At 40.2% G+C, this 26,445-nt stretch overlaps 2 protein-coding genes across 7 annotated transcripts in view; both read left to right on the forward strand.

The window, feature by feature from the left end:
* CDK6 (cyclin dependent kinase 6) overlaps positions 1–26,445 on the forward strand; it is a 215,676-nt gene that overhangs the window by 100,333 nt on the left and 88,898 nt on the right. For all 6 annotated transcript variants that reach the window (XM_074367496.1, XM_074367501.1, XM_074367500.1 and 3 more), the window contains exon 4: positions 1,753–1,920. In XM_074367496.1, the coding sequence (XP_074223597.1) occupies positions 1,753–1,920 (168 nt within the window). The remainder of the gene's footprint in view (positions 1–1,752; positions 1,921–26,445) is intronic.
* LOC105083040 (large ribosomal subunit protein eL34-like) lies at positions 16,741–23,906 on the forward strand. The gene has a single exon (XM_074367505.1). The coding sequence runs from the start codon at positions 16,789–16,791 to the stop codon at positions 17,149–17,151; it is 363 nt and encodes a 120-aa protein (XP_074223606.1). The 5' UTR covers positions 16,741–16,788; the 3' UTR covers positions 17,152–23,906.

Genomic DNA, 26,445 nt, shown 5'->3' on the forward strand with positions numbered 1-26,445 from the left:
TTACAAGTCGTGTGCATGTGTTTCCAACTTATTTGCCCCAGCAGATTACTTTCGCTGACATTTAGTGCTTCATTTTCACACTCGTGTTTTTTCATTGCAAGTCGTCTGACCCTCAGTGGTTCTTAAGGCTTGAAGGACTGTCCCTGGACAGTGCAGTCTTTTCCGGAGTTTTCATCTTTGGATGCTTAGAAGGTAACCCCGGCCAGTTCATCTGATCCATTTAGGTGGATCTTAAAAAGAATTCCAGTAGTATACCTCTGTCTTTGCACATCCTCTATTATTGCTTTGTTCACTGACTTTGTGGCACTGGCCACATTTTCTTCTAGTTGCTTGTGATTCTGTGTCCCCCAGGAAATGGGACAGTTCAGTGATCATTTGCTGAGTGCTTACCATGTGCCAGAAACTGCACTACCTCTTTACATGCATTACTTCATTTAAATCTCATATGACGAAAATAAACACTATTCTCTTCTTTTTAGAGATGAGAAACTAAGGCTTTGGTTTTAAATAAGCCAGGATGTAAAGACAGAACTCCCAACCCTGAAGGAAGAACCAGTACTGTAAACCAATAACCAAATGTGGTCCAGCTGATGAACAGAAGTGTCCTCATGGCCCCATCAGCTCTGAAGCCCCTGGTTCTGCCTAATCATTTCTCTTACCCTTAGATGAACAAAATTACTTCGTCCTCCCTTGTACACACTCTTCTTACAATATTTTGGGGGGAAGGTAGGTCAGTCTTATTGACCCCAGATTTCAGAGGATCATGTCATGGTCAAGATCTTAAATTCCTACTTTCAGACACTGTTTCTGTGTTTTAAATCTTGTGTCTGATTTTATCAGTTCTAAAATTAGAAAAAGATGTGGCATTGGTTTATTTTCTGAATGCCCCCCTGCTCCCTGCTTACTTAATACTTAAGTAATTGCTTATTGGATGCTTATTGCTGTGCTGAATGCTTTGCAGTGATCCTGTGAAGTAGGTTTTGTTACTTTCCTGTTTTTACAGACAGGAAAACTGAGGCTTGGTGAAGGTAAACGGCTTACCTGGTTTTATATACTCATTCGATCATTGATCTAATAAAGGAATGCATTGGGTATTTGAGTCCATTTTTCCTGGACTCTGGTTTAGATCGGGACTCTGTCTCTTGCTAGTGGTGTTACTTTGGGCTAATTACGTACACCTACCGGGTATCAGTTTCTTGACCTGTAAAATGGGTTAATGATATTATTTACCTCAATGTCGCAGTGTGGATTAAGTGAGTTACTAAGCAGAAAGTGTTTAGAACAGTGCTTGCCACATAGTGATTGCTTAGTATTAGGTGCTGTAAAAATAGTAAGAACTACCATTTGTATTATTCTCACTTACTGGATTTTAATTGTTGAAGTAACATTGTTGAAATAAATCATAGCAAAGCATATGAAGTAAAAAGGGCCCCTCTCTCACCAATTACTACTTCTCCCCAACATTAACCATGGACACCAGTTTGGTATATATCCTTCCAGAATATTTCTTATGCCATCTGAAACTATTTTTAAATTGTCCTTTCTTAGTAAACTACAAGTCAAGAGTGAAAATTTTTGTAGTGATCTTGAGAATGGGCGAGTGGTGCAGTAGGAATGGAGACAACTTCATTCATTCAGCAACTATTTATCGAATGCTTTTTTGTGTGCCAAGCACTCTTCTCAGTGCTGAAGATTCAACATGTTGAATTTGTGTTTGACCGTGTACTGATTTTCTTTTTTGGTTTTATTTAGGATATGATGTTTCAGCTTCTCCGAGGTCTGGACTTTCTTCATTCTCACCGAGTAGTGCATCGTGATCTAAAACCACAGAACATTCTGGTGACCAGCAGTGGACAAATAAAACTGGCTGACTTCGGCCTTGCCCGCATCTACAGTTTTCAGATGGCTCTTACCTCCGTGGTGAGTGAGAAAGTGCTGTTCTTTCATTAAACTTATTTTTCCTCTTTTGAATGACAAACTGCACCCATTCCATGCCCTTAATGTTATTACTACCTGCGGTCAGTTGGTGGACAGAACGTCTTTGCTCTTTTTATATAGCAAAGGGTGGGGGAAAGCATTTTGCTTACAACTGCAGACACATCCGGGCACACATGTCCACAACAATGTGGACAGAACCCGTTGCAGAAATAGACTGTTGCATCTTAGCCACTAGAAAGGAATCAGTTACAAGTTTCCAAACCGTTTTGCCATATGGCTCTTTGCCATAACCACTGTTTTCAGAGCTGCATATATAGTGTCTGGGGAGACACAGCTCAAGGTCAGGGAGGAGAGAGCACCAGCAATGTTGACCTGTATCCCAGCTTGAGAAACAGCTGCGTACCTGCACAGATGTGTGGAAGAAGCACTCCTCTGAAGCTGTGGTGCCGACTGTGCAGAAGAAATTAAATTTACAGTGAACTTGGATGATCCATGAATAAGTAGCACCACCCGGCCGGGTGAAGGCTTCATCCAAGCCAAAATACAAAGAGTAAACCCAAGGACTCTACTTTGGCAAAGAATGACAGTTATAATAGTCTGTTTTTTTGTCTCATTCCAACACAAAACCATAATAGCTACTGGCCTCGTTAGCTTCTGTTTCTCCTTATAGTTCATTGTTTCTGAGATGAATTTTTGTGAAATTCTGCACCCAAAATATACAAAGAGGAGCCTGGGAGTAGGCACTAACACCCTTTGTCTTTGAAGGACCTGTTTTACATGCAGTGAATTCATGCATAGATTTTTTTTTCTTAAGTCAGGGAATGTCCCTTTGCGGTGCTACTTAGTTGAGGTAGGAAGTTAATGTGAAGTATCCCTTTTAATTTCATGAAGACTACAAAAATTGCCCTCAGAGTATTAGATTAAGCCTTAAGTAAAAGAACCCTCCTGGGTCACTATGTCATTTTCCACATATAGTCAGTCTTTAATCTCTCAGTGGTTCTCGGTCAAGGGCAGCACTGCCCTGAGTGGGGAGCGTTGTTGAGAAAGGTATGACAGCATCTTTGGTCATCGTAACATCTTGGAGGATGGGGGTGGCTGCAAGGAGCCTAATATTCTGTGCAACAAAGAATTGTTTCCCCTAATTCCAGTAATGCCTCAGCTGAGAAGTAGAAATTCAGGAGGGGAGTTGGAAATTCTCTGAGAGAGATAACTTGCCTTAGAAAAACATTCAATTTGCAAAAGTATTCTGCTTCCTCACCCCCAAAATATAGATACTAGACCCCGGACATGTAAGACCACATACTTTCCCAACGTTATATACCTTACCTAGGGCATTAGAATTGTTACAGAGGATTCCTTAGAATGTGTCACCATTGTTGAAAGAGAAATTCTTGTTTCCTCTTTGCCCAGCCTACACCGTCACTTTTGAGAAGACAGGGCACAAGATGGTGTTTAAAGACTACATTTCTGATTTGGGTTGGGTCAAGTGAGACCTTGTGTTCTTATATAATCACACCAGAAAGGGCTGAGTCTGTGTGTTTCCCCAGTGGGAAGGGTGAGGTAGGCTGCAGCTTCCCTAGGAAGTAGTTTCCGTGTTGTTTCAGGGCCCTGGGGAGAAGCTTGAATAGGTTTTGTGATCCGGACAGTCATCAGCAGAGCAGATGGAAGGAACTGCTCTCCTTGGGCACGGTAATTGAGGGAAGGATGAGCCATAACTGAGATCCCCCCAACTGGGCACTAAAAACCATAAATAAAAACAGGAAACCCAGTTGGGTTTGTTTTGATTTTTTTTCCTTATTGAATCTGAGGAACGATAGCCCAGCTTGTGTGTAACACCAATTAACATTCCATTCTTGCTGAAAGTTGATATGTTCAGACAGGAAAAGGTAGACAAATGATTTCATACAGAAAAGGGAAAGGCAATCATAAATTCATGATTTTTCAGTATCTAGTTTGTACTGCATACCCTACACTTCTTATGGTGCCATAAAGTAAAAGATACTGGCAACTGGGAGAGACACTGGAGCAAATTCAGACATAATTTGGAAGAACGAGAGTTGGAATTTAATGTCAGTAATAAAAGCTATGATTTCTGTAGGGTACTGCATTAAAAAAATTTCCCACTGTTTTATATTTTTCTATTTAAGGAAAAATCCATTTCTATAGGGATACATTGGTTTACACACACATGGTGACATATGAAGGCTTGAAATCACAGGTTTTTCAGACCGAACTGGTATTTATTTTTTGTATTTCTTGAAGAGAAAAAGACTACAGTCTACTTCCTGGAAATACAAATTTTTTAGTGGGTTATGTCATACAGGAACTGGGAATCAACTTGATTCGTGGAATGTTAAAGAAATCACAAGTTAACTGATTCAAAACTGACATTTTGCAGCCATGAGAAACACTAATATATTACTTATCTTCCAAAGCCTGACTCAAATGTCCCCTTCTGGTACCCCCTGCAGAAAGTAATCCCAGCTTCCTCCCTCATTATTTCTAGAGTAACATCTTATTAATATATGTCATAATGCTGCTTTCTAGGGGGAGGGCATAGCTCAGTAGTAGAATGCAGGCTTAGCATGCACAAAGTCCTGGGTTCAATCCCCAGTGCCTCCACTAAATAAACAGACAAACAAACAAACAAACCTAATCCTCCCCCCACAAAAAAAAAAAAAAAAAAACCCAAACATAATGCTGCTTTCTATCTTGTTTGTAATTATTTGGGGATTTTATTTTTCAGGCTGTAAGTTCCTTGAAGGAGTTGGCTTTCCGGGTAGAAATTAATTTAGGACAGTCCTTGTAAGTCTGGACTCCAGTTGTAGCTGTAGTTGGTGTAACATAGGGCCAGATGACTTGGCTTGTCTTCATCTGATAAGGGAGGGTTAAGTGCCCTTAACCAGGTGCCTCCCGCATGGAAGGAAGTATTGGATTCTTGCTGCTCAGTATCCAGTCAGGTATGCCCATGTACTCATGCAGAGGAAGGGTTGTTTATACCTATTTCTTTAAAGGTTATAGAATCAAGATGTGGGTGGCTACAGTGAATGCCTTAGACCCAGGCAAGAGGGGCCCCTGGCTTGGGTCCTGTGCGTTAGAGGAGCCTGCGCTGACCCTGCTCCAGTCATACCTCCCTTGATGGGGCACAGAACCCAGGGCTCAAGGAGACACACAGAGCCCGAGACCCCCACCCTCCCCAGCGACACTCAGGGCTTTGGAATTCCCTGACTAAATGGGAACCGCATGGGCTCTTCTCATTCCTTCCTCCTAACAGCAGATTGTGCGCCTGTGTGTTCACCCCAAGCCTAAGGGGCAGCAGTTTGCAGACTTCAGGCAGAGTGGGGACACGTGGACTGGAGTGGCCATAGGCATGTGCATGAGGCCCCTTGTGATGCAGGGAGGAGCGGAGACTGTGGAGAGAAGTGGGGCCCCTTATACCTAGTGCCTGCCTGACATGGGTTCTTCTTATCAGAAGAGTTTCTCTGAACCCATGAAGATCAACACCTGTGACCTGTGTTAAAATACTGCATTCATGGAAAACCAGAGAACAGGTTATAGGGAGCTTCCTTCCATGGCACAGAAGTGACATGTAAGAACCATGACTTGTGCAGTTATGTAATCTCAGTGTCAGATGTGTTTCAAGAATACACACCTAGCTCATTTCATTGCAGTTCACTTTATTGCATTTAGCAGATACTGCATTTTTTTAAATTGAAGTACAGTTAGTTACAATTGTCAATTTCTGGTATACAGCACAGTGTCTTAATTATGCGTATATATATACCTATATTCCTTTTCGTATTCTTTTTCATTAAAGGTTATTACAAGATATTGAATATAGTTCCCTGTGCTATACAGAAGAAATTTGTTTTTTAATCTATTTTTTTATATAGTCGTTAACCTTTGCAAATCTCAAACTCCAAAATTTATCCCTTCCCACCCTCTTTCCCCCAGTAACCATAAGATTGTTTACTATGTCTGCGAGTCTGTTTCTGTTTTGTAGATGAGTTTGTTAGTGTCCTCTTTTCCTTTTCTTAGATTCCACATATGAGTGATATTATATATTTTTCTTTCTCTTTCTGGCTTACTTCACTTAGAATGATGATCTCCAGGTCCATCCATGTTGCTACAAATGACATTATTTTATTTTTTATTGCAGAGTAGTATTCCATTGTATAAATATACCACAACTTCTTTATCCAGTCATCTGTTGATGGGCATTTAGGTTGCTTCCATGTCTTGGCTATTGTATATAGTGCTGCTATGAACATCGGGGTGCATATCTTTTAGAATTAGAGTTGCCTCTGGATATATGCCCAGGAGTGGGATTGCTTGATCATATGGTAAGTCTATTTTTAGTTTTTTGAGGAATCTCTGTACTGTTTTCCATAAGGCTGCACCAAACTACATTCCCACCAACAGTGTAGGAGAGTTCCCTTTTCTCCACACCCTCTCCAGCATTTATCATTTGTAGACTTTTGAATGATGGCCATTCTGACTGGTATGGGGTGATACCTCATTGTAGTTTTGATTTGTATTTCTCTGATAACTAGCAATATTGAGCATTTTTTCATGTGCCTGTTGGCCATTTGTATGTCTTCACTGGAGAATTGCTTATTTAGGTCTTCTGCCCATTTTTGGATTGGGTTTTTGTTGTTGGTGTTGTTATTAAGTTGTATGAACTGTTTATATATTCTGGAAATTAGATACTCCTTTTTTACAAATTGACATCTTGGGGCAGCCCTGTGTGACAGAGCAAGTCTATTGGCTCCATTTTCCAACAGCATTTGCTCACTTCATGTCTTTGTCACATTTTAGTAATTCTAGCAATATTCCAAACTTGTTCATTATTATATTTGCTGTGGTGATCTGCGATCGGAGATCTTTGATGTTACTATTTCATAAAGATTATGAGCTGCTGAAGGCAGGACTTTTTAGCAATGAAGTATTTTTAATTAAGGCATGTACATTGGTCTTTTTAGACATAATGCTATTGCACTCTTAATGGACTATAGTATAGTGTAAGCACAACTTTTATAGGCACTGGGAAACCAAAAAATGTATGGAATTCTCCTTATTGCCATGTTCATTTTACTGCATGGTCTGGAACCCAATCCAACATATCTCTGAGGTCTGCCTATATATGCTTATTCAAGAAAATGACTCTCCAACTAACTAAAATTATACTGAAAGTCATTCTAAAGTCAACATTTCTAGTACTTCCCATGTTAGATGCAGTGTATGGTGCAACTCATTTTAGTCTGTCAGGATGAAAGGGAGATGGAGACCAACCTTTCCGTGGGCAGGTGGGTCATCCCCGATCGTGCACCCGGGTCTGACCTGGAGAGTCTCAGGAGCAGAGCCTGGCTGGTCAGCAGCAGCCCAATGATGACTGATCATCACCCTGCACTATGAACAGCAGCTCAGGGAGGGAGCAGGTCTTCAGTTCTCTTTTTTGAGACAAAATTCTTATAATTTTTTTTCTAAACTGACCCATACAGTGTGCAGGGTGATACTGTTGCCATTATATTTGGTGATTTGGGAACTCCTTATCAACCGTCTCATTTTGAAAGTGGAGAAACTGAGACTCAGGCAGGCAGTTTGTAACAGGTTAAGTCCTAGTTCACCAATAGATTGTAAACGCCTTGGAGAATAGTAATGTTTATATTCTGGCTCTCGCCCGTCATCCCCACCCCCTTCCTCTTCTCCCCACTTGGCACCTAGTACTGCAGAGGGTATTAAACTGTGTTCTGTGGAACTCTGGGGTTCTACAAAGGGTATCTGGAGATTCCACAGATATTCAACAGTCCACTTCTTAAAATACATTTTAAGTCTCGCTAAAACTGTAAGTAAAAAACAACTAGCTCATGTCACCTTTTTTGTATATAGTCATCTTCATGGTAACTCATGAATACATTAGAAACTGACATGGGTCTCTTTAGTAAAACATCTAGGTTCTCATGGGCATCTGCTTTCCATTCATTGGTTAAAAAAGCCAAGTAAAGTCTTAGTGTCACTATGACAAGTTTTCACCTCATGGGCACCCTGAAAGGGTCTCTGGGCCCCCCAGGTCAAGCGACTGTCTTAACAGACCTGCCCACCCTCAAGTGTTTTCTGGAATTCTTTATAAATTTCAGTGGGCACCTAGCCAATGGAACTTTCTATTACTCTACTGGTTTTTAAGGTGCAGTTCTGGAGTTAAACACTGTGCCCAAACTTAACATTTTCAAACTGTCTAAGCTTATCTTCCAAAAATAGTGTATTACTCACTCTACCAGCTGTCCCTGCCAAATAAAGGACCCCAAGGCCTTAAGGGTGAACTGTAAAAGTTAGGTGAGGCTCCTCTTCTCTCCAAACACCACAAACGCAGGGCAGTAGTCTTTCTGGGAAAGCTTATGTCACATTTTGACACAATAGGGGACACTGAAGCATGAACTTGTACTTCCTGGTTAACTTATTTTTAATGTAGACCTCAGAATAAAACTTCTGCCACAGCTGTGCACACTGGAACATCTTGTAAATGTATCATTGCTTAGGAAAAATCAAGCATTCTCTCGACTCACTCCTGTGTGTGTCTGCTGCCTTGAAATCACCCAAGTGCCTAATCACGAGGGCTCACTCATCGTGCTGCACTCACTGTACTGCACCAGACCACTGTGAGGGCCACCCAGGGCAGTGCCAGGGTTGGTGTTTTTGTACTCAGATGTAATTGTCAACACCTGTGCAGTTAGAGCCAGTCACTCTGCAGGACAGCCATCGTGAAGCCACCTGTGGTCAGAGAGAAGTCTACACCTTAAAATGAGGTCATTCCTTTTGGTGCTTCAGTAGTTTCACATGTTGGGGTGAAGTCCAGGATTGGCTTGCTGTAAACCAACGTCTGCTGTGCAGTGAACAGTATTACAGTGACTTTTCAGTGTATTTGGAGGGCCTTTATACCATCATTAGACAAAGGGGAGGATTAGCATTTTTCCTCCAAATGTGCATGGCTAGCCCAGTTTGGAGAAAATTGCCACCTTGTATCATAATGGAAGTGAGACTATTCTCCTATCTTTTTAGTGACAATGAAAATCTCACTAAGTGAATTGCATTCCCCTTCTCCAAAGTTCTTTTCTCCCATATCGTCTTTCATATTAAAAGACATATTGAGAACAGCTTCTGCTCTGTAGAAATAACCAAAAATAGCAAGTAAATAGGAAACATGGGAAGGCTTTTATTTGACAGCTCTACAAATCACAAAAATTCACTCGGAAATTTTTTTTTTGTATGGAACTGATGAGATTCCCAAAATTGACTTATTTAAGATGACTCATTTATTTAATACTACAAGTATTACCAAAAATCAAATTGCTTACATCATCCCCTTCTTATACCTCTGGCAAAATAGATGATTTTCTACTCTAACTCCAATGTTGGTAGCGTTTAGTAAACACTAAGGGAACTTTGTGGATTCAGAAACTTTTTGATAATCCTAGGATAGAATATTAGTGAAATGGAGTAGTGGCATTCAGTGAACAAATATTGATCACTTTCCATGTGCTAAGCACTGGCCATGAACCCAAGGGTCCATGGTGAACAGAAATGGACAAGGTCTTGGCTCTCATGGAGCTCATAATCAAAATGGGGAGACACATCTTAATCAGATAGTTGCACAAAGAAATGCACAGTTAGAAACAAAGATAAGTGCAGTAAAGGAAAAGGACACAGTTCTATGAAGCCCTGTGACTCAGAAACCCTCGTGGGCTGGGGGGTCAGGGAAGCCCTCCCTGCCCACCCACGCGGAGATGTGAGACTCTCCTCTGAGATCACCAGCATGCTCCTCTCAGAACCCTCGTGGATGTGGCCCCACGGATGTGCACACCATGCAGCCTGTGCTTATTTTCTGTTTGTGTTTGGAAGGGCACCCAGTTGGCACCCCCAGGCTGACAAAGTGAAGCAGGACCAGAGATCAGAGAACAATGTCATCTTTTACAGGAGAAAATAAATTGTTTATGCTTGTTTCCTCTCCGTGCGTGTTGTATTTACTATGGAGACCTGGCAGGGTTTGTGCCTCGGCTTGGGCAGCCGAGCTGCTCCCACAGAAGCCTGCAGACGCTGCCAGCGCGTACTGAGTAAATCAAACCAAGAGCATGAACCGAATATAATGGAAAAAACCCAAAGCCCTGTCACCTCGGCACCCCAGCAAAAGTGCAGGACACACCTCTGAAGCCGGAAAGGCTCCCGTAACTCCCTCCCCGCGCGACCTCTCCTTGCCATGACACAACCAGGTCTGTTTTGTGAAAACTTCCAGTTGCCAGTACATATTTCATAGCTAACAATGGAGGGTTTGTGCCGGTTTCGTTTTCACTTTCAGCAGTGGGGGAAGTGGAGCACAATGGGGCAGTGCACAGGGCTGGGAACAGGACACGTTTTCTTTAGGATTCCCAGGGCTGGGTACGTGGAAAATGTCAGAGCCAAGACAAACATGAAAACCCATCCAGAGCCTCCGTTACGCGTTCTCAGTGGCAGTAAAACACATTTGGAGCTACCATCAGATAGGTTGACCCTGCCTCTGCAGTGGAGGCAAACACAGTGGATGAGCACTGTGAGAACTGCTTCCACGAAGAAAGATGTTTTCCAGGCCGTGCAGGACGCTGCTGTAGGTGTGCGTGTGCGTGTGCCAGTGGGTATTTAACTGCACCAAGAATACCCATGAAACTCATCAAATGACTGCTTTCCTTGTTTCTAAAAGATAGACATTCATTTGATTCACCTAATTCTAGCTCCTTCATAAGTGGTCACTGTTGCGAATTAGTTCTGGACAAAAACAGTTGAACTGTAACGCTACTGCCTGGAGGATGTTTTACTCAGAGAAAGGACAGGATGTTCTTTGCTTCCTTGATACATCTGTTCAGCCAGCTTACGTCCTACCAAGGTATGATGTAGACAGGGTCCGACTGCCACCTGGTTGTTTATAGTCCTTCCTCCTGACACCCTGTACGATGCCATTCACAACCAGAAGCTTGAGGCCAGGTTTGGGTGTAAAGACCAAACATTGGATTAAAGTTGACGAGACCAAATGCTTTTGAGAGGTGTTGCAGGCAAAGCGTTTCTCAGGGATCCAGAAGATGTGGAAAAAAATGTGTTGCCTCTTACATTTAACATTCTTACGAGAATACGCCTTCTGTGCTTGGTCAGGGGCTAGTCTGTCAAACTGTATTTGCTGAGATAATTCCATCTCCCCTAACTTTATTTAACTCAAGTGTCATGTTGATTCAGCAGAGTGTGAGACACGGTCCTTGGAATTGAATATAAAACATTGTTTCTATAACTTAGATTTTTATGTCCTCTTTAATTCTTTGGATATGCACGCTTCTTGTGTTCTACAGATGTCACTGCTTGTTTCCTTGTAAGGAAGGGAGAGGTGGCAGCATCTTCATTTTGCTTGGGCTTTGAGAGTCTCATAGTGCAAGTTCCTAAGCTGAGATATGTTATTGAAAGTCTGTCACATTGGACATAGCCATTTTTATTCACTCAATTCCAATGTTGTACTATTTTAGTGTTTCACACAGTGCCTTCCTGGCACATGGTAGGTACTTGCTGAATACATGGTGAATGAATGAAATGAATCCTCATGGTTCTCCAGTGCCTAAAGAATGAATTCCAACTGTGTAGCGTTGAATGCAGAGGGTGTTTTTTGGTTTTTTTTGCAGGGTAGCCGCAGCCTACCCCTCTGTCCTCTCACTCTCACACATAAATGCATATTCCTTGTCTTCAAACACCATCAGGTTTCTCACTACTCTTTAAATTTAATTAAGTTCTTTCACAGCTTCCTGCTTTCATAAATGATTCGATGAATACACATTTTTTCCAACTCTGCTTTTTCCATGTTGCTGAGGAGGGTCATTGCATCATCATTTATAAGCATCTAAAGATTTTGTTTATTTGTTTGCTTTAGATGCATCTTTCAGCTAATTTTCCCAGTTGCCCACGTCACTCTCTGGTAGTAACTTGAGCTCTGAGGGAGTAGCAGTTACACTCTGAATTTATGTCTGGGCAGGAGTCCTAACCTTGAGATAATGATTGTGCTTCATTCCTCCATATTCGAGATCACAAGCCTTCGTACACCTCCCCAGCTTGTGTGCTTACATTTTCTGTATGGTATGTTTTAATTAAAAATTAAGACCTTTTGGGAATCTTTGGAGGAACCATAGTGTCACAGGAAAAGGTTGAAAATGTTTGCATTTTTGTATCTTTCAGTCATTTGAGTTAGCCCACCTGGGTCCGTGGGAAGATTTGGTACATGTTTCTGTTACTCTGAAGAGGTTTCTCCAAAACTTCGGCTCAAACTTTTATACAATTGCTTTGTCATGCTGGATTTTCTTTCATGTTGTACTGACCTTAGTGCCAATATTTCACATTTGTTTCTCAACAGTGCTCTTTGGGCTGCTGAACAATTCCTCTTGTTGCTCCTGTATTCCTTTCCTCTAGGGATTGAAACCCAGGGTGGGTGACATCCTTGCACCCAAGCTCTGTAAGGATACTGATGGTTTTTAAGTCCCTCATAAATTTGAATGTTAAACTTTACAGTTGGCTGTGGAGAAATAATCTACCTTCAGGTCTCAGGGAAACATCCAAAAGAAGGAAGGGGAAAGCGTAGGAGAATTTACTTTAGCACTGCTCATATATTTATTTTGAAGGCTGGCAGAATCTGAAAGTGGGGCTGTAAATTTAACAACTCAACCATAAAAGCCCCAGAATAAGGGAGAAAAATCTCTACTACTTCTAGGTTTGGGGACTAACAAAGTTATAAGATTTCTATTCTGCCATTTTAAAATATATCTTTTTAATTTCTAAAGCTATCCTTCCCTTTCTTCTCTCGCATTTTTATTTTGATTAATTACTTTTTAAAGGCTACAGTGCTTTGAAATGTATGGACGTGTTTTCTGAACACAGTTAATAGATTTGGCCGTGACGTGGACGACTATCTGCACCTCATGTAACACTGGGTGATTTCAGTGAGGTGGGGACCGCACACGGTATCAGTTCTTGTGGGAAAATATGCTTCAGTGGCTTACTGGCACTGCTCTTGGAATGTGGCATTTAAAAGTACCTTTTTACAGTGGGAAAGAATTCTGTCAAGAATAAACAGTCTGACCTTGTTAAATGGGCCAAAGTCAGTCTGTAACCTAGTTCCAGAAAACTAGCTTTTACTAGTTTAAAAAAAGCCAGTTAGAAAAATTACAACTAAAACCTTCTAAAGAATGGAAAAAGTTACTGTGAAGGATATGAAATAGATTCCAGAAATGAAGTTCTTCACATATATACATGAAAATGTCTTTACTTGACTGTAAAATCCCACTTTCCCAGAGTAGATGCTACAGTTAGTCAGAAAAGCAGATTTCCTTTTTCCTGGAAAGACAAGACTGGCTTATTGAAAGGAGCTGTGGGAGGGGCCACGTAGCGTGGACCAGCCGTGGGAAACCAGCCGGCTTAGGGAGATGAAGAAGGAGTCAAAGTTGCCACCAACTCCCCTTTGGCCACAGGTTAAAAAGTCTGTGTACTCTGAGCTCTGGAATGCAGCAGTCTGCTCCTAAGCTTTCTCTTTCCCACCCACCTCAAACGCATCCACACAACCCCTTGGTCTTGCCACTCCAGACCTCTTTCCTCTTGCTTGAAATGACATGCCATTAGATTTTTAAAATATTTTACTTATTTATTATTGTACTATTTAAATATTTTATTTTGGCAGAGGTAATTAGGTTTGCTTATTTTTAAAGAAGGGATTGGGGACTGAACCCAGGCCCTTTTGCATGCTAAGCATGCGCTCTACCACTTGAACTATGCCTTCCCTCCGTGTGCCATTAGATTTTGTGCCTCCATGCCATTAGACCTTCTTTTCTCTGCTTAAACTACCTTTCCACTTCTCAGCCTAACAAACTCCTACTCATTCTTCAAGACTCAGGGCAAATGCCCTGTCCTCAGTGAAGTTGGCCTGACTGTCTAGGATAAAATTAGGCACTTCTTTTACGCACCTTTGATTTGCCTCTAATATAGCAGCTATCATATGATAGTGTCCCCACTGGTTTGCCTTCTATTTTAGAAAGAATAACATTGTAAAATATCTGTTGTAGCACTGATGGTAATAAGACACAGGTGGTATTGCTCTGTGAATGTTCGTGTGTCTCTGTGTGTCTGTGTGTAATGAAATAGGAGGTTTCTGAGTAAAGGAGGTGGAGGGAGGTTGGGGTGGGCGGGGGACCTGGTACTGAGACTGAGGAAGGGATGCTTACCCTAAACATTGGCTTCCCTGTCGTTACAGCTTGTCTCTGCGTCCATTTTGAAATTTCAGCACCAGGAATCAAACTTGTTTTATTAATCACTTTCATTGCTAAAACTTGTGTCTATATTTAAATGCTATTCTGGAAAAACAAGCTGTGACTGCTTTTACTCAGATGAAGGACTCTTAAGTAGTTAGTTGGTTGGCTGGGTGTTGTCAGAGTGCACTCGATCTCAATGGTGGGGTTCTAGTCAGAACCACTTTTAATGTTGAAACAACTAACTTGTCAGTAGTAAGTTAAATTGAGGGAAAATTTTAATGGAGTTATAGTAAAACCAGATCTTGTGTTCTAAAAAACAATATAGCTTTAAGAAAACTGCATACGTTAAAAAAAAAAATCTAATGTGAAAATAGATAAATAATCAGGTGCTTTGCAGACTGGCTCATGGCAAGGTTTTTCAAAAGCTGCCTCTGGAATCTAAAATAAAATTTAATAGATTAAAATGCGTTTTCTTACGTCTTTCCAGGATTACATACATATTATGTAAAACTGCTTATTCTGTCTGACCGCTCTAGTTCTTCCATACATGGGTAGTAAGTAAAGCCAAAATATTCCATTGTGAATTTAAAAGTGTTAACATCCAGGAAAAAAGAGATTCATTTGTTCCTTTTGTACCCAGACACAAATTGGCCAATATCCTCGTGACTTTAACTGGCAAGTTGAGGTTAAAAATGTGGCACATTTAGGATTTTGACAAGATTGAGTAAGCAGTCCATTTGAAGTGAGGAAAGTGTCTTTAAGTTTGAACTTTATTTAGTAATATTACAGTTAGTCAGAATATAATCTTTGTCTTTTCTTCACATCTATTATTCTGTTTTTATTTCTATCAGGTTCCTTGACTTTAGAACGTGGAACTGAAATACCACATTTAAATGCCGTGGTTCTGCTCCCATACCTGCAGTATAATCCAAATTGTATTCTCCATCAGGCTTCTTTTTCATTGGTTCATGTGCTCCTGTTTTTCAAGGAATCAGATTTTCTCAGTATTGATTATAGTTCACAAGTATTGTCATATCATATTTAAGAAAAATATATTCATCAGTTGGTTTAAATGGATGCTCTGTAATTTTATTTTTAGAAGTTTGATATAAGAAGACAGTTTTTGGAGAGAAAGAGCCCTATTTGTACGATATTATTTCACCACATTTTCTACAGGCATTTTTTTGCAATTTATTCTGCATTTCCCTTTGTAATATTTGTATCCATGAATCAGTCCCTTTCTTTAAACCCTCATCTTTCTTTAATCAGTTTTTTTAAAATCTGCATTCTTATAAAGTTGCTAACATTATTCAAAAATTCAAATATTTTAGATAGGTAAAAAAATGAAAAAGAGAAACTTCTCAATAATCTTTCCTCTAAGGAAAAAAAGAAACACTATTAACAGTTTAGTGAATGAACTTTCATATCTGTTTCTGTTTGTATGTGGGATGTGTGTGTGTGTGTGTGTGTGTGTGTGTGTTTGTGTTTGTTTGTTTGTACCTGCTCACCCACGCACATAGTATCCACACAGGTACCCATCCATTGTTTGTTTGGGGTTGTTTTGTTTCCTTTTTTCTGTTTAATTTACCTTACGTGTTTTTCCACATCTAACATGCAGCCTGTTTATTCTTTTTCTTACCTTCAGTGTGTGAACATACATAATATTTTTACCCAGTCTCCTAGGATGAACCTTTGGGTAGTTTCTCTTTGGGGCTGCAGTGAACATCCTCAAGCTTGTATCTTTTCACCCAAATACTAATATTTTTGTAGGGTAAGTTTCAAGCAATGATATTACCAAGACAAAAGATGAAGAGTATACACATCTTTTTCTTTTTTATGTTTAGTTTTATAAGAAACTGTCAAATTGTCTTCCAAAGTAGCTGTAACATTTTGCATCCCCGCCACCCAGCAATGAATGAGAGTTGCTGTCGCTCCACATCCTCACCAGCATTTGGTGGTGTCAGTGTTTTAAATCTCCACCCTTCTAGTAAGTATGTTGTAGTATTTCATTATTGTTTTGATAGGTACGCACATTTCAAAATCTGATAATGCCAAATTGTTCTCCCAAAGGATTTCTCTTTTCCTCCTCTCCCTATAACAATGTGATTGAGCTTTCTGCCTCATCTCTTCTGAGTGTCTCTGGTGATCCCCTATGTTGGCCTTTCCTGAGCTTCCTCCCCACTAAGAAAGCATCCTGAATGTTCCCACCTCAGCCTTTTAACAGATTTCACCAGGGACCATGACTTTAACTTTCATGTCTGTACAGAGGCATCCAAGTCATCAGCTCTGCCTGGGGTCCCCTCTGAGCACCAGATCCTCAACCCCACTCTTCCCTTCATCTCCACGTGGTGTCCCATGGGCAACGGAAACATAACATAACAAAAATGTCACCCACTAGCTTCTCCCGCCCCAGGCAACTCTGCTTCATGTTCGTTTTTAAAATTTTATTACTAGTAATCACCAAAACTGGACTCCTCAGCAGTCATATTTGGCCTTTGAACTCGCCGGCCCTTCCTTTTTCCTCTTCCCAGGACCGTATCTAGAGGCATTCAGAATGGTCCAGCGTTTGACATACCGTCGTAGGCTGTCCTACAATACAGCCTCTAACAAAACTAGGCTGTCCCAAACCCCTGGTAATAGAATTGTTTACCTTTATACCAAGAAAGTTGGGAAAGCACCAAAATCTGCATGTGGCATGTACCCATGCCGACTTCGAGGAGTTCACTCTGTGAGACCTGAAGCTCTTATGAGACTGTCTGAAACAAAAAAACATGTCAGCCGGGCTTATCGTGGTTCCATGTATGTTAAATGTGTCCGTGACAGGATCAGGCGTGCTTTCCTTATTAAGGAGCAGAAAATCATTGTGAAAGTATTGAAAGCACAAGCACAGAGTCAAAAAGCTAAATTTAAAAAATGAAGCTTTTTGAGTAAAAAAAAAAAAAACTGGACTTCTCAGGGGTTTCTCTGGATTTGTTTGTGTCAGCAGGCGTTTGGTTACAGGTACAGAATACTCAGTGAATTATATCATGAATAACAGTAATTTTAAAATCTGACCTAAGAAGTCTAGAGGTAAATAATTTTGCAATTAGTGCAATTGCTCATTGGTGTCATCTTGATTCCTATAAGCTATTATTTGGAAAATTCCATTCTTCCCTCCTCAGTGAATTATATTTTCCCTCGTGGTCTCAAGGTGACTGCTGCATCTTCAGGCATCGCATCCTCATACCACAGTGGTCTAAGCAAGCAAGCAGGGGCCAAAAAGGGTGGCACTGACTTTTTGATCAGGGAAGACAATCTTTTCCAAAAACTCCCTTCAGACTTTCACTTACCTTTCATCTCCCAGAACTGGATCATATACCTACCCACAGGCCAGTCTCACTGCAGGTAAGCATTTTTTTGCTACCCAAGGGAAATCAGGTTATGTTAGTCAGGAAGAAGGGGAATGGCTGCTGGTAGACAAGCAACAATGACAGGCCTTCATTGATCTAGGAAATTCCCCAAGGCAGCAGGGCCGCTGTATAGGTAGAAACTTATGCTCTTGGTTCCTTTCAGAGGTGCACAGATATATCCAGTGATGTCTAATCAAATATTTTATGAAGTACGGTTCTTTTTTCCTTCATGCTCCATGTATGTTACAGACATAAAGCTTTAGAATTTTGTGGGAATGTTGATTAGGCTAAGAATCAGTGCTTACCAGTCTCACCAGGACTGTGATACCTTAGGTTCCTTGGTAACAGTAAATAGCAAACACTGAGGGGTGGGCACTAGCAATCTGCAAAGAATCTACAGGTAACATCTTCACATGCAAACTTGACTGGGTGTGCCAGAAGCCAAGGATAGCTTTTAAAATGATGAAGCAGTAAGAAATATTTGTTAAACTAATTACTTTTTAAAGGGAATTCATGTCATTAATGTATTATTTCAATATGTTACTATATCAATATTTATATTACAAGCATACCTCAGAGATATTGTGGGTTTGGTTCCTGACCACTGCAGTAAAGCAAATATCACTATAGAGCTAGTCACATGAATTTTTTGGTTTCCCAATGCACTTAAAGTTATGTTTACACTATACTGTAGTCTGTTATTAGGTGTGCAATAGCATTATGTCTAAAAAACAACATACACATCTTAATTTTAAAATACCTTATTGCTAAAAAATGTTACCCATCATTTGCACCTTCAGTGAGTCATATAATCTTTTTGCAATCAGAGATCATGGGTCACAGATATAAAATAATAAATAGAATAATAATGAAAAGTTTGAAGTATTTCAAGAATTACCAAAACGTGACACAGAGATACGAACTGAACAAATGCTATTAGAAAAGTGACACCAACAGACTTGCTCGATGCAGGGCGGTCATAGACTTCCACTTTAAAAAATGCAGTATGTGTGAAGCGCAATAAAATGAGGTATGACCATACTTAACTAATATGTTTATTAGTTGTTAATACATTTAGATATGTTTTTTAAGTAATACTAGTTACTTTTAAAAGCATATGTATACATAAATCTGAAGTTGCCTTTACTTCTCTTCTGAAATAAACCTAAGGGAATCTAGGAGGCAGGCATTGTTCAACCTGGGAGAGTCAGGGAGTGCTTCACAGGGGAGGTGATTTTTGAGCCAGGTCTTCAAGAATGAGGAGGAGTTTGCAGACAAAGGAGAAAGGTGTGATCCAGGTACAGAATCGGGAAAGAGCAGAGCATATGCACAGAACAGTAAGAAGTACAGGTTGACAGCAGGGTGTCTTGGGAGAAGATGATCAAACTTTGTTTTGGGAGGTTTGGTTTTTTTTTCCTAAAAGATAACTCTAATGCAGTGTGATGAATGAATTGATAGGATGGTTGGGCATAAATTAAGAAATTGCTGGCAGGGAGACCAGTGTGGAGGCTGTTTCAAGAGAGATATAGGATGAGGGGCTGAGTGAAGGCAGGAAAGAGAAGAGATAGAAACTGTCAATGTAGATACAGAGAAAAGCAGGGAAAACATCGCATGCCAAAGTCTGATATGAAGTTTACCTTCGGAAAAAAAACCAAGAAATAAAATTGAATAAGTATCTCCAGTCATAATTCTCTTCATATTACACTGTTGTGGATAATAACATGCCCAAGACATAGAAGCCAATATCAATGTAACCATTAATATTTTTATTGGCAGTTATATAAGTATATATAGTAATTTCTCTTGTTATGATGAACATTGCCATTCGAAATGGAATAGATCGTATAATGTAGACTCTGCATAAGACCTCTCACTGGTAGCTGTGTGAATCAGAAATTTTCTAATGGTTTAATGTTTATCCCAATTGTGACTAAGATGAATCTATCATAAAATGACTTTTTTTTTCCACTTATAAACAGAGCCTTTTCCTAAAAATATACCTTTTCATCAGGACCTAAATGATTAGCTTATTGGGCCTAAAGACCCAGTAACATGGTTATATTCTATCTAAGTAGCCACCTGTCTTTCTGTTTCTGCTTTTTCATTCCCATAATCCAGCTTTTGGTAAAGCCGGCAAATTATATAGCTCACATGTGGTCATTAGATGACTAAACCCTAATGAGGGTTATGTCATGTAAACAGCCACAAAATGCCATAATTTACTATTTTCATTAGACAACAAGCACCTTGAGGGAGGAAACCGGGCGTCACATATATTATGCTCACTAAATAGTAATTGGTAATGATGATGTGCTTTTAAGATGTTTATGTCCATTATAAAAGTAATGTATACTCATTACGGGCAAATTTGTGTGGTCTCGGTTTATCTCCTTCTCCATTCTCTTGGTGCAGCTTGTTTATCCATCAAAAAAAAAAAAAATGGTAACAAACCCAGAAAGTCAAAGTGGGGTTTGAAAGAAAGATGTCAATAAATAAAGGTGTGAAATACTTTTTCACCCTTTTGTTAGGTGTTTTCTTCTTGCAGCTGCTGACCTTCACTTTTCTTTCCTTACCGCTCCTACAGAATGACAAGTTTAGAAATTAGATATTGGATATCATTCCAATAAGAGCCTGCTGAGTTTGAGAATTTTTTTAAAAAACTAAGTAAAAATTATGCCATCACCACTGTGTGTCCTGCTTCCCCCAAAATGATGTACTTGGTAATGGCTGTTTCTCGTAAAAGAACATTGTCACTTTCTTGAGACCAGGTGTAAAATTGGAAGAATTTGAAAAGATACCAGAATTTAGAACAGTGTATGCCTGGTTCTTTCTAATTATCGCATTGGTTTACCGTGTGTTCGTGTGTGTGTTTTCTATATCTCATCATGTATTGGTGAATAAATAGTTCACACCCTCCCAAGAGAATAAGTCCTTTCTTTTCTTTAAACAGTGACTCCATTGATCCTGTTTTAGAATTTCTTCCCTTGTTTCTCTCTTCCTTCTTGACAACCTTGTTTTTGAAGTCTTAAATTGATTCAAGTGTTCCTGGAATATTCCTTTTTCTCTTCTACCATTTCAACTGTAGGCAAAGAGATTTTTTCCCTAGAAGTCTTGCTTCATTCAAGAAGCAGTAGGGCATAGCCCATTGTTTAAGGGACAGATTCTGGAACCAGACATTTTATTTGGGGTTTATCTTGCTACTTCACCAGCTGTGTGAATTTAAACAAATTCTTCAGCCTTCTCTGTGGTTCTTATTTGTGAAAATGGAGAAAATAACTGTACCTACCCTTTAAGATTGTTGTGGGAATTAACCAAATTAATACATGAAAAGAGTAAGTACTTGATACAGTCCTATAACTGAATTACACAGCGCTAATATTCATCTTTGCATCTGAACATGAAGACAGGTTCAGAAATGAGTATGACTAATTAAACCATTTTCGTACTACTAACCAGTTATTACCTAGGGACCACTCATATTAGAATTTATGTTACTAACACCTCAGGGAGACCATTCTCTCCTTTTTCATTATTATTTAAGTGTTTCTCAAAAGGAAGAATGTTTCTAGTATTCCTGAAATTAGTTATGTTGAGGAAACTTTTCCACTATCAGTGTTCTGTAAGCAGTGCTGAAGTTTGGAAAAAAATAAAACGAATCCTTTCTAAGAGTTACACATATCTGGTCTTTGAATATAAGAAAGTGAATATGCAAATCCAAACAGTTGCAGAATTCCCGGTGTGAGATCTCAGAAATCAGGGCTGTGTCTTCAGTCCTTACTCCCCGCTTACTTTCACCTGCCAGCCAGGTAGTCGAGAGACGGAGTTTTGACCCTGCAGCACAAACCTGCATGATTGTACTTTTCTTCCTAACCACCTGTAGGACAAACTCTAGAAGGATAAGAAAAAATTTTTTTCAGGAAGAACATGTTCTATATTTAATCTCTGTAGAAAAGAAGGGAGATGACTGAAAATGAACAATTCCTAAATTATGAAAGTAAATTCCTTTCCTTACTGTAGTCACAATGAGCCTTTTAATCTTATTTCTAGACTAAACCATTTTGTATATACCAGTTATCGCTGTCTGTTGGGGTTAGGTGCTCAGTAGTTAATATTCAGAAAGTTTCATTTCCCAGATAGGTGAGATTCTTCCCTGGTCAATAAGTGACTCATTGTACCAACCACGGATTAGGAATGAATGTCACAAATAACATGCACTTCTTTCCCATAGTCTGCTTAAGTAAGATGTGTCACATAAGACCTCTTCCAGCTATTAGCCTTTCCAAAAATATTAGTTAAAAGACATTCCTGAGGCTTTCAGCCCAGCCCTTGTATAACCTGCACTGTCTTGTTTTGTTTTACAAAGCCATGCAGGAATGCCCCCCATTCACAAAAGAAGTTGGTGCCTAAGCTAATAACCCAATGGCATATTCAGCCTGCCATTCAGGGAATTTGCGTGTGGCCTTTTATACAATCTCTCACTCTCTAATTTAGGTTTTCTAAAGCATGTTTGTCTTTGTGTTGCTCTTATCTACCTCGAGCCTGATTCAGGATTCAGATTAAACCATGACACTGTTTCTGAAAAAAAAGTACTCTGGCTTTTCTGAGATTCAGAGTAAAGGTGTGGTTTGGCCACAGAAGCAGTGTTGTGTGGAAATGTAATTCGGGAGGTTCTGCAACATGATCTCACTGGGATCCAGCTCTCTGTAGACACTTCCTGCTCTGAACTCCCATTGCACTTCTGAAGCCGCCCAGTTCAGTCTCGACATGGAGCCCTTCACTCTCTTTACTTGTCATGGGACTTCCGTCTTTTTCAGGCTGCTTAGATCAGTAATGATGACTCTTGGCTAAGCATGCCTAGCACCATCAGCGTGGACCAGACACTGAGGAGATGGCTGACCACTCGGTGAATAGATTGTTTTGATAGGATATTGTAGCGGGAATACAACCACTATTCCAGATATTTTATTACTATTAAAGTGTATATGTAGATTCTAAGTCCAGAATACACTCATAAGAAAAGACATTTTCAGATACACAAAAACCAAGAGAGTTTACCGCCACCTTTTTACTAAAGGAACTTCTAAAGGACAGATTTCAAAAAGAACAAAACTATCTTAAAAGAAATGTCTGAGATGCAAGAAAGAATGGCAAATACATAAATCGGTAAATATGTCCAAATAAGTTGTTGATCACATTAAATGTCAGTGTACAAAACTCACCAGTTAAAAGATAGAGAATGGTAGATTGAATTTTAAAAACGTTTTTCTAATATTAACTCTATGCCTTTTCAAGAAACACCTAAAATTTTGATCCTCTGCTTGTCGGAATGTAAAATGGTACACTACTTTGAAAAATAATTTGACATCAACTATATAGTTTAGCATGCTCATACCATGAAACCTTGCAGTCCCATGCCTAATTACATCCTTCAGAGAAATTCATGCACATGTGCACTAGTCACATTCAGGAATATTCATGGCAGCATTGTTTGTAATAGCAAAAAACTGAAAACATCCCAGATGTTCAGTCGAAAGAATGATTAAATCGACTCGCATATCCACACAGCAGAACTGTTCAGCAGTAAAAATGAAAATGAATGAACTATAGCTGTAGGCAATAACATGGGTGAATCAGAAACAATGTTGAGTAAAACAAAAAGTTGTAAAGTATATGAAATTTTATAAACTTCAGAAACAGGTAATACTAAATATTATATTATCTAGGCATACTTATGTGATAAAGCCAACTTTTTTTTAACAGCAGGGAAATGAAAAACACGAGATTTAGAATAATGGTTACCTTTAGGGGCACAGAGGGCTAAGGAGGCAAAAGAATAGAGCTAGAAGGAGTGTAAACACAGGAGGGAGGAGGGCTGTGAGCGCTGGAACAGCTGGATCAGCTGGAACAGCCTCAGAGCCTTGCAATTCCCTCCATGGGCTGTTATTTAGACTCATACTCTTATTTAACTTGATTTCTTACATTTTTGCTATGTGGCTTCTGAATTGAGAGTGTAGAAATTGATGAGATAAATCAAATCTCTCCTCACTCCTGTAGGGAAGATGGATGGGATCAAAAGTAAACTGGGGGAGGGTGTAGCTCAGGGGTAGAGCGAGTGCTTGACACACATAAGGTCCTGGGTTCAACCCCCAGTACCTCCATTAAATAAATAAATAAATAAATAAATAAGCCAAATAACTTCCCCCCCTAAATAAATAAAATAAAATAAAATAAAATAAAATAAAATAAAATAAAATAAAATAAATTTAAAACAAAAATAAACAAATGAAGTAAACAGGCCTCCCTCTGTATTCTCAGGGGAATTGGTTGCAAGATCACCCCCCCCCCCAGCACCCTGTCCCTCCTGGATACCAAAATCTGAGAATGCTCAAGTCCCCTGTATAAAATACGTAGTACCCGCAGATGGGGAACCGCAGATACGAGGGCCAACTGTAATTTCAGGTTCTCCCACGCACCTTGAGGAGATAGAGTATGAGAGACCAGGCATGCACTTATAAGCAGGTTGGTCAGAGAAGATCTCTTACTAAGGAAGGGAGGGACAGAACCAGGCCAAGTCCCAAATGGAGCACTCCAGGCAGAGGGGATGGTGGATTCAGGGGTCCTACAGCAGGAGGGAGTTTGGACTGTACAGAGATAGCAAGGTCAGCGTGACTGATACAGAGTGAGTGGGAGGGAAAGGGTCAAGGCTGAGATCAGAGAGGTAGTCCTCGGCCCTGGTAAAAGTGTCTGAATGCGTTTTTAAGTATAATAGGAAGCCATCTGAGGCCTAGTCTGTATTAGAAGCAGAAACTCTGAAAGGAGTTAGACTGAAAAACAAGGCAGCAGTAACAGCAGGAAAAAAGACAATTGATAATAGGACATAAACAAGGAAAAATTTAAATGATTAAAGTAATATACTTTCAGAGCTTGAAGAGAGAAACTTCAGTAATCTGGGAAATTTTGTTTATCTAAGTCTTCATTCATCTTCCCAGATAAACAAGATGTTAAAATATTAGTTCCTTGTGTACATCCTCACACAGTCAACACATACTCTTTTCATGACACATTCATGTCATAAAAATGGGACGTTTTTATTCAGACAATTGAGACTACTTGTTTTGTGCCTTAATTGCTTAACTATAAATGATACTGTGATGATAAACGAGGTCATTTAAAATGTGCTTTTGCCCATTCTGAAATTTGCAGTATGTGTGTGAAATGATTAGTAGTATCATTATTATGTAGCATAAAGAGACTTTTTTAAAAAATCTGTTATTACTCATTACTAAAGGAGGCTCAGCTGGAATTATTTATGATCAGAAGTGGACTTACTGTGCCTAATGGGTTTTAAGTTCCAGAGCCCCTCACTTGCAGACACACACACACACACCCCCAAGGCCATGGGAAAGGCCCCAGCAATGTGTACATATGGTCTCTTTTTTTAATTGCAGAACTAAGCTGTTCTAAATACAGTTGACTAACCCTCCACTCCTCCACCCCATCACACTTTCCCTCATGTCAGGAGACACTGGATTGGCCCCCTTTTGGGGTGCTGTTAACCCTTCACATTCATACAGGCAGCCTTCTCCCCCCATGTTACTGTAGTAGATGTTCTAAAGCCCTCACCTCGCTTAGCATCTTCTGGTACACGTCTGCCTCTCTCTTCTTTATTACTTGTAAATGTCTACCTTGGCTTCTGTGACACCAGTTTCCTGCTTTCCATCCTACCTACCTTACTCCTTCGCAGAGTGCCTTCCTCTGTCTTCCCTCTGGGTTCAACCCTTTGTGTGCTCCCTGGCTCAGCAACCTCCTCTACTTCTGGAGGAAGAGAGCTCATCTTTCCAACTTGGTCCACTCCCCTGAGCCCCAGGCCCGTGTGTCCAAGTGGATGTCTTCACAAGCAGCAAGCCTACCTGTCATTTCCCTTCTGGGTCCCCATTCTGGTCAATGGCCTACCGTCTACCCTGTCACCCAGGCCAGAAACCTGGGACTTACCCTCTATTTCCTTTCTCTCCCCTTCTGCTCCACTTGATTCATCCCTTCCCTTCACTACGGTAGTCTGTGGGTCCTCCTCCCAATGCCGCTGGATCATAGCAACCTTTTGATTGAACTCTCTGCCTCAAGGATCATCTCCAGTTTCATCCTCCACAGTCACCAGAACATTCAGTCTCAGAAATGCAGATCTGACATGCATTCCCTATGTAAAACTCCTCAGTGCCTCCCATTCCCCTTGGGATAAAGTCTAGGCTCCAACAAATGGCACTTACCGTTCTTTGTGATCTGGTCCATGCCGTTTCATGCTCCTCAGCCTTCCTGCTCCAGCTGCTCTCTCTGCCAGTCATGCCTTTGCACCTCCTCTCTGAAGCCTCTAACACTACACACCCCTGCCCTGCATCCTTCCCTCCTTTGTTGAGTCGGTGTAGATATAACATTTGCTGATAGGCAAAACTTCCAGAACTAGCACCTGCAGAGTACTTTATAGACATATCATGTAATTCTCCAACTGTTCTATGAAATAGGTTCTATGACTTCCCCATTTTGCAGGGGAGGAAACAAAGGCATGAGGAGGCTAATATATTTAGCCAGGGTGATAGAGCTCACAAAACAGGAGCCAGGATTTGAACAAACACTCCTAAATCATGTACCTCTTCCTGGCACAGGAGCTTCTGCAACTGGTAGTTACATGTCTGCCTCCCTTGCTCAACTGCGAGCTTTCAAGTGCATTTGCGGTGTCTTCAGTCATCTTCATGTCATCTTTATAGCTGGGAGCCAGTGCTTGTCACATAGTAGGCACAATAGTGTATATATGAATGAATGAGTAAATG

This window comes from Camelus bactrianus, chromosome 7, assembly GCF_048773025.1.
Source record: "Camelus bactrianus isolate YW-2024 breed Bactrian camel chromosome 7, ASM4877302v1, whole genome shotgun sequence".
NCBI lineage: Eukaryota > Metazoa > Chordata > Mammalia > Artiodactyla > Camelidae > Camelus > Camelus bactrianus.